This window comes from Lottia gigantea (genome assembly GCF_000327385.1).
Source record: "Lottia gigantea unplaced genomic scaffold LOTGIsca_106, whole genome shotgun sequence".
NCBI classification, from domain to species: domain Eukaryota; kingdom Metazoa; phylum Mollusca; class Gastropoda; family Lottiidae; genus Lottia; species Lottia gigantea.
Window position 1 is genome coordinate 87,786 of NW_008706902.1, and position 9,909 is coordinate 97,694.

Consider the following 9,909-nt stretch of genomic DNA (forward strand, 5'->3'; position numbering starts at 1 on the left):
TTTTGCAGCATGTTTTTATGACTGCACAGGATGTTGTCTGTAAGTCGAATGATGCCGATTAGTTTGAAAACACTTATAGTTAAAATGATGGGGAGGAAGTTTCTAGAAATTGTAGGTCTATCGGGGACACTGATAGCATTAATTTGCACCATTCGGATTTTCAATCAAATGTTTGTGGTTCCTGCAATTCCACTAAAACTAAGTGTTTGATGACTTCACTAAATGCGAAAGGTCTTATGAGATAAAGCATATTTAGTGATGAGTGACAAAACTTCTTATTTGTAAAATTACAGGAACCACAGACATCTGACTGAAAATTGAAAATTTAATAATCCCTTTAATGATGTTGTGTTGATTATAATGAGTAAATACTGTCGAACGTGGGAAAGCATTTTTTATTTTATAACGTATGTCCGTAAGCTTATATTTCGAAAATTGATCAACTAAACATAATGATAGATATTATATTACACAAATGTATATAAAATCATCTCAACTCAATTAACCTTGTTCTTCATGATTAGATTCCATTGTATATTCATCACTTTTCTGATCGACAGTAATTTGTATATCTATTGTCCGTTTTCTGATTTTAGATAAAACCTTCTGGCTATACACAGTTGATATCAAACACACCAAAATACAAAACGACGCTTCAAATATAATGATATAACAGAACGACAGAGGTGAAAACTCTTCCATAAAATATCCCAGAATAATGGGATTGCACAGCTTCCCGATGGCTGAGCCAACCACAACAAAGGATGACACACGTCCAGTGACCGACACAACAGTTTTATTTATCCATGAGATTCCGATTGGAAAAATAATTCCTATAAAAGCCCCACTTAGTCCTATGAATATCCACACTCCAATAGAAGAATGGTAAACAGAACAGAGAGTTATTCCTACACCGCATAGAACAACTCCTGTCATAGAGCTCAACAAAAATAACCTTGGACCGACTAAATCAGCTATGAAAATACACGAAGCGCGGACCAGGGAGTAAGCACCAAAAAAGACTGCTGACAGTTGAGCTCCGGTTGTTTTCGACCAGTTGAGCTGTTTGACCACAAAAGTCATCAGAAAAGACGCAAAGGCATCTTCGATGCCACTGATACAGATATAAGTAGCCATAACAATGCAAATTGCTGCAGCAAAATGATGGATTGGTAGTTCCTGAACTTTAGAGTAGTCAGTGGTAGAATTTTTAACGGCAGTGCGGTGATAATTCTTATAAAATAAATATAGTAACGGAAGGGACGTCACTAGCGCAATGACCGCAGAAATGGCATATGCGTAATGTAACTGGATATTTAATTTTAGATTTTGAGTATAATTTCCACACGATGAGTTGTAAATGAGTCCGGTTTCATTAAACTGAGTCGAATCACTTGTATTTTCCGAAAGCTTGTTAATACTATTGGCGGGAACTGTAGTATTTGTTATCATAACTTTGGGAACTAAGAATGGTTCCGTAGCAAGCGGACCCATAATAGCACCGACTGAATATCCCGAATTGACAAGGAACAGATACGTCTGGCTCTCCAAATTCCATATCCGGACTACTTCTGCACTGGCAGCTGAAATAAAATGTTACAAGAGGATAATGCCAATGCTTTCTTTTAAAATAGGTCCCTGTACTTACTTTAGCACTGGGGTTTGAATTATGATGGGATCATTTAGGCGCTTTGTTGTCTAGCAAAAATTTTGACAATTTAGGGCTCCTTAAAACTGAAAGTTATATTGTAGAAAATCCTCGATTTTGACAAGTTGGAGGTATGCTTTCGTTTTAATTCAAGTAGGAGGGGGCAGGGAAGGCTTAACAACCCTGGTATTAAAAGCAGTCAATTCTACGCATCTGCCGCCACTACACTTTAAATTCTGTTTAATTAAGGAATGACCTGAAAATATTTTTAGTTTATCGATGTATAAACAGAATAAAAACTGTGTACACTGTATAAATCCGCGGAGCGGTTTATACATAATAAATGATGTATATAAAATGATTATAAAAACAAACTAAGGCACAAAATTGGCGCATAAATACCTAAAATTCAAACATAACGTTAATGAACTGATACTAATAATAGAGACGTCCTAGAGAACAACCAATCAGCAATACGTAGGTCACCCATTTATAGTCTACTATTTACTGCTTGAAAGTTGATGGAGCGGCCACATTTAAAGTTCAATTATTATTGAAAGAGTTCTAACCTAGTTATGAGTTATATAAAACTGCTGTACATATTTGAGTAAAATAAACGCCTAATTGTACAGAAATGTGTCTCCTAAGTCTCAACAATTGGTTTTTTAATCAACGCTTTTAAAACAAATTCAGTTTGATCAAGTAGATAAATAGATATAAATAGCATACTTAAGAAATATTTTCAGGTATAATTTACGGCGTTTTTGTCAAAATAAAAATATTTTACAAATAGCGGAATGCCCCTTTAATGATAGTTCAATATCAGTCATACTTGCGCAGTTGTTATGATTGTAATTTGTTGACATTTAAATATTTGACGTTGATATAAACCTGAGAAATAGTATGTTACTAGATAATCGAGCACTCATTAAAAACATGTTAATTGTAACAACGTAATTGCTCCTGAAATGTTCAATAACTAATCTTCTTTTTAATGAATGGTTTTACTTACTTGCATCCCAGCCACCAAGACAAATAGTATTACAGAACCATGCCACTACCATAGCGGCGTAGACAGTGCAGTATGGTATAACAGATACGGTTACTGACAGTCCTAATAGAACAATAAACAGGATCAGATTCTTGTTAAACTTATCGTACAGCCCTCCAAATATCACCGCTCCAACCACACCGCCCATTGCGCCTGCCGTAAAAAAATAGGACGCTTTCTCCAGAGTTGATCCTGTCAGTAGTTGTATATCTAGGAATGCTGAACCTCTCTGTGCCTGAATGAAGCCCTGAAAATATAGTTAAATCAACAGCGCGTTAATACTGATGGCAGCCAGGAATTAAACTGTGTTAAAATTGACATGGAAATGCCAGTGATTTTCTGCTGCTCCCCGAAAATATAATGATAAAATCAACACGCCTTGGTCACAGGCGAATCGGTTACGTAGAGCATTCATCACAATGATTTTACCACAAAATTTGTTAGCCTTTCGACCAATTTACCGTGTGACCAATATATTTTCTGACCAATTTTCTGTGTGACAAATTTACTTTGTGATGAATTTACTTTTGATAAATTTACTTTGAGACAAATTTAGTTTGTGACCAATATACTTTTCAACCAATTCACATTGTAACCAGATAAATTTCAGAACAATTTACTGTGTGTCCAATTTACTTTATGACAAATTTACTATTGAGTCATTTTTCTTTCAGACTATTTTATCATTTGACTTATTTAATTTGTGAAAATTTAATTCTCTTGTGGCTAATTTACTTTGTGACCCATCGATTTTAAAACAATTTACCTTGCAACCAATTAATCTTGTGATCAATTTACTTTATGCCAAATTATCCTATGACTTTGAGCTAAATATACCACATTAGCAATTTAAGTTGTGACCAATTTTACCCTATGACCAATTTACCACTTAACAAAGTTACTTTTTGACGACTTAACTTCTTACCAATTACTTCTAGATAAGAAAAAAAAGTCAAAATCTTGTTATGTTTTCACAAGTCAAATTTTCGCAAATATACAATGCTTCTTCAGGCCAAGATTAAGTCTTAGGCGATTAACAAACACGGAGGTGCCCCCCATCCCTTATATGTAAAGAAAGAGAAATACTAATTTCTTATGTAACAAATTTACCTCGCGACAAATTTACCCCCTTACCAATTTAGCTTGATAGTAATATTGTGACCTTAATATAATCTTTAAATTTAGAGCCTTTGAGAGATATTTACATATGTATTTAATACTATATTGTGACATATCGGTTATCCAATAATACATTATACATTTTATTATCATTTTGAATCCATATCTTTCAGATGTTTTGTTTTTATTGACTATGTTTGCAAACACCTGTAGTCCCGAACGACCAGCCTCTAATGTTAAATCTACAAGAATCACGTGATCAATATTGCCATAGTTCCGGCAAACTATGGCTGTCATTCATTGCATTCATGATTATGTTGCAGAGGGCTAGCGTAATTTTCGCGATAGGCCGTTTGAGTATGAACCTGATTTTTGAAAAATTAAAAAATATTTTACCATACCATTCCTATATATCCTATAAGAATAAACATAGTAGGCCCAAGGCGTCTTCTAAATTCCCCATCCTTCCATTTTCCACATATAGTTTTTATTTCCTTTGTTCGAGCCATCGCAGTTTTTCTAAAAATGAATGTAGGAGTTTAATAACAAATGGGTCATTCAATTATTGACAGTTTTTGAAAATGAATATCGATAAATAAATGGGCCAATTCAGGCGTGAATTTTTTTTTTAACAACAGCAGAAGCGATGTAACATATTAAAGATAAGACAATTCACAAGCGTAATAAAACACTAAAAGGAGAGAACAACTAAATAAATCAAACGATTTTCCTGACGCTTTTCGGACGTGTGTCGTGCTTTGAGTGAGGTGAAATAACTAACCCAAGAATTCAAATCGGTGGTATTGTTGGTGGTTTTTACCCACCGAAAAAATAACTGAATATTGAGCATGAAAGAACTCAAGATTTTTTTTATCTATTTTATTGCCACTGCGTGACGTTTCCCGACTTCCAAAATGGTAGGGCTACATACAAACGAAATCCATTTCATTACGTTTCATTTGCTTTGTAGGAAAGATCCTCGTGTAATATGACACATATTCTCAAACATTTAGGACACTACTTCAGAATATGTACCCAATCATTCATCAGATGCGCTAAAACATGTGTATACAACTATAGTCAATCAATAAATAACTGTCTATATAAAACTTGAATATATATTAAGTCAAGTAGAATACTTCAGCATACCTTGCAGTTCAGATATCAAATAACCCGGCCGTGTAAAATCAGACATTGACCATTACCTTATCAAAAAATTTCCACATCAAGTTCAAATACGTGATAGATAACATACATGAGTGAAGGAAAAATTTAATTTTGAAAATACCAAATTTTATATCTATCAAATACGTAATTTTCAATCCGCATAAAGATAAAACAATTTTGGGTGATCATTAGTGCTCATTATGTGAAGGAACAGAAAAGGGTGCTGTCTTTTCGGGGACTTGTCGATAGAGTTTATGTTCTCGTGTGGTGTCCTAGAGAGCTATTTTTTTGTTTAGGCTCAATGGAGTTCATTATCTGCGACACTAGTCAATAAAGCTCATTCCTGTGTTAAAGCTCATTTTATAAAGTGCTGAAAATGTCCATACAAATTAACGGGTATATTTATATGTTTTGATACCATGTGGTCATTAACAGTCGAGCCAGTATTATTATCTTTAACAAATCGTGTTACCGGTATCAGTTTGTATGGATCAATAATACTAAGTACATTAAAGGGACAGGTTGGCCATCTTTTTGACCAATCGTACTTTAGTCTCAGAAAAAGGATTTTTTTAGCTAAGCTAAATCAATAATAGCGTTCACAGCTCACTGTCTAAATTTAAGCCTTCAAATCAACGTGTGTTAAAAAAATAGTAAAAGCAATTTTGGTCAGATATCATGCAAATTTATTGTCGATGATACCAAACTAGTCCTAGTTGAGTTTCTTAGATATCTTAGATTGGTTTGAAGGACTTGCTCGACAAGCACATCTGATGATGCCAAACAAAAATAACTTTCTTCCAGATGGCCAATATCTTTCATAAGGACGTAGAATCATATTAATTTTAAGGCAATCTGCTTGTACCCTTTTGTATCGGGATATAGTGCCAAGAAATGAAGGACATCCTGAAGACATCTGAAGAAAATAGAAAACACAACAGGAAGAATTTAAGAAAAACTCACAAACAGAATACTTTTGTAGTTCTTTTGGATAACCGATAAAATATGCTTATGATTTGAAAGCTTAGTTGAAATATCTAAAATGTTTATAAAAAAAACAATCGACCGATTTTGTCGGTTAACAATATTAAAGCCAGTCTATCGAAATATAAAAAAAAGACACGTATGATTTGAAATAAAACTTACCGGTTTTCTGAAAGCCTTTTGATGTCATGTAGCACTTAAGGGGAGTTTGTTTGTACTTTAAGATCGTGTTACTTTACCCTATCAATGGATTCAGAATGGTGCTTTTTCCACCAAGACACAATGATAGAAATATTTACATCTACATATTCCTTATATTCATCAGTATCTCTTCAAACTTTCTGCTTACTTGCAGCCTCTAGAGATCCCGTACAAAGAATGATACCAATAGAATTTCCACCCGTATACTTATACGACTGACGCAAATGCATTTCTAATTAAGAAGTTCTTTGTTCAACAGACCGGATGGATTTTTAATAAGGAGTTCTGGGTTGAACAGACTTTAGTCCATTTTGTGTAGTCAGTATATCTGATAAAAACAGTCGGTATAAGATACACTAATAGGATGGAACCTTATGTTATAAATTAGCGGACATCATTCGTGCTGTTTCTTAATAGTTTAAAGACTGTAGCTCAACTACTATAAGGACTGGTTAAATCAATTCAACGAGTCCCAGCCACTGAGATGACTTCACCCCCGGAAAAAAATACAGCAGTGCATATATTTATATAAAAAAAATTCCCGAAGGAAGGGCGTCAATCATCTAGATGAGATACTGTTTAAAGACTGTGTTATCTTTAATAATTCATTATAAACATTTTCTAATAATATAAGATTAAGAGTTTTCTAATATGATTAGAAAACTCTTAATCGTATATCATATTAGAAAACTCTTAATCGTATATCATATTAGAAAACTCTTAATCTTATATCATATTAGAAAACTCTTAATCTTATATCATATTAGAAAACTCTTAATCGTATATCATATTAGAAAACTCTTAATCTTATATCATATTAGAAAACTCTTAATCTTATATCATATTAGAAAACTCTTAATCGTATATCATATTAGAAAACTCTTAATCTTATATCATATTAGAAAACTCTTAATCTTATATCTTATAATATGATATAAGATTAAGAGTTTTCTAATGAGAATGAACACAAATATATTAAGCGTCGTAAATTATACCTGAACAAATTTCTAAAGTATGCCATTTATATGTATCTCCGATATGGACTCGATATTGTTATTTGTAACCATTTAAGTACGTAGGTGACATAATTCTCTACAATAAGGCGTTTATTCTGCTTAAATCCGTACAGTAGTTTTGTAACAAACTTAAAAAAGTTAACGTAAACCTATTAAAAATAGTTTTGGCGTTAAAAAATTAACAGCAGTTAATAGCAGCGATATATTTCTCGCACATACAAGAGAGAACGCTGGTTTTTACAAGAACTATTTGTAAATGAATTCGCTTCACTATGACGTATATTTGTTCAAATAGCAATTCTGCCATTTGACTCGACATTATTTTGATAGAGAGCGAAGAATTCTTCAACCGACTTCAAAGACAAAAAATCCCTTTTAATGTTTAATTATCATAAGTACAACTTCTAAACCAATTCCGAGGTAGAATTTCCCCTGGGGATTTCATTATTACTCCCTGGGGATTCACGAATCCCTGGTTGAGGGTCAGGGATTGAGATTGATCTTTTCTTTCTTTTCTCTTTGTCAATACGTTGATTTCAAACCAAACTTGAGATATAATTTGTGTCAATCCATCATATTTCTAAGACAAGACGAAGTCAATTATCAGAGGGTAACAAATCATCGTTTCGATTTCGTGTCGAAATTAAATTCCGTGCTTGTCGTATTCTTGGTGCCTAAATGACTGCTGGTATTATTACATTCTATAGTTTATCTCTTATTTTACACGCAAAGAATAGTAATAAGTATTAACTTGATTTGCTGACTAAACTGGAATTCTTCGGACGTGGTGAATAGTTTCCTTTTTACGGAAGATCATCGACAGAAAACAATATATAGGTAAAACCTCTCTTATTGTGTAGTTTAACGTATTGTTAAATGGAACATAAAACATATTCCATTTCATTATCTCGATAGAACACTATTCCCTTTCATTAGCGCGATAGATCACTGTTCCATTTCATTAGCTCGAAACTGGATTAAGGATTTCGTCGAGGAGTTTGATTTTATTGTGCTATTTCAAACTTGGATTTATGTGTATAAATGATGTAAGATGATATTTTTAGATAGCTTTGCTGAGATTATATAATATTAGACAATCGTTAACGAGGTTAATGGGACTATTGTATATTGGATCTAAACAACAATACTTCTCTGCGACATAATAGATGTATTTTTTGATGAAATTTTAACTCGTCTTTTGTTTTTTCTAGTCTTTGTCAATGATAAAAGATAAAATTAAAGTGGTTTTCGACTTGTTTAAAGGTTAGGAAACTTGTTTAACATTTATATCTTATTGTTTAAAATGTAAGTTAAATCCGAGGAATTATGAGAAATCTGATGTAATATTAGTAGAATGGAATTATAATTTTATAACTGAGATCATCTACTACAAACTATTTATTCATCACGACTTGAAGGAACGTGACTAGGAGATTTCTATTCTGATTAATTATTCAATCTTTATGTAGACCTCGTCTTAACTTAATCTGTCCTTTAAATGATAACATTCCATACCATTCGGACTGCTTAATAGCATACTTCATATAGCCCATTACATTATAGATTATCGGAAACAAGAAGTTGAAAATTTACTATTCATACCATAACTTAAATTCTTCAGTTTATTAGTATATATTTTTTTTACCGTAGAAGTCCCTTTCTACCAGAGCTAGAGCTATCGGACAGCTGTAAAGGATAACTTTTCTAATAAACATGTAGTGATTCCTTCAGTTGTTGGGTTGTTTGACATTGGAAGTTTTTATTTACCAGAACTAGTTTTATCGGACTCCTGTAAAGGATATCTAAATATTTAGTGAGATCTTCAGTTGTTGAACCTTTAGATGTTAGAAGTCCTTCTGTAGAGATCTATCGGACATACTTTTGTAAACTATGTTATTATGTGTGTATGAGAAATATTTAGTGAATACTTCAATTGTTTGATTTGTTTATGTTAAAAGTCTCTGTGTACCAGATCTAGAGGTATCAACTGCTGTCAAGGATAACTTTAATATTCTATATGCTATGTATGTGTGATATCAGAATCTAATAGTGAATTATTCAGTTATTCAATTTGTTTAGGTTAAGTCCTATACAGAACTAGAGAGCCATCGAAGTGCTGTAAAGGATAACGTAATTTTATGTTAGACGTTCCTCTGTACAAGGGATGGGACTCTCGGACAGCTGTAAAGGATAATTTGTCTAGCTTTATATGTTATGTATGTGTGATAAACATGTAGTGATTGCTTTTTTGTGGTTAGAAGCCCTTCTGTACAGATATATACAGACTGCTGTCAAGGATAACTTTAAGTTCTATTTGATATGAATGTGTGATATCAGATATATTTAGTGAGTTCTCCAGTAGTTGGATGTTTTGACTTTAGAAGTAACTTTCGACTTCTATAAATGATAACTTTTCTTGGTATGTAAGTAATTATATGTGTATGATATCAAGACGCAGTCTTGTTCGATTTTTGGGGCGTTAGAATCCACAGCTAAGTTCGTATTTACATTTTCAAGAAAAACCTGGACAGAATCGTCCTGATATATTTTTCTTTCCCATCGCAATGGTATTCGAAATACATCCTTTGTTAAGTTTACATTTTATTTTATTTTGCTAAACGTAAACGGGACCAAAGTGAGAAATTTTCAATATTCTCGAAATTTATGTTTACAGCTTCGAACAGAACGTGTACATAGACAGTTCTATATTCAGAATGTCGATA

The 9,909-nt window shown here is 32.9% G+C and overlaps 1 protein-coding gene across 1 annotated transcript; it reads right to left on the reverse strand.

The window, feature by feature from the left end:
- Positions 1-501: 501 nt before the first annotated feature.
- LOTGIDRAFT_170885 (hypothetical protein) lies at positions 502-4,327 on the reverse strand (the record flags this gene model as incomplete). Its single annotated transcript, XM_009046744.1, has 3 exons — positions 502-1,583; positions 2,661-2,946; positions 4,220-4,327. 3 exons carry the CDS (start codon positions 4,325-4,327, stop codon positions 502-504), a joined length of 1,476 nt encoding a protein of 491 aa, XP_009044992.1.
- Between the last annotated feature and the right edge of the window lie 5,582 nt (positions 4,328-9,909).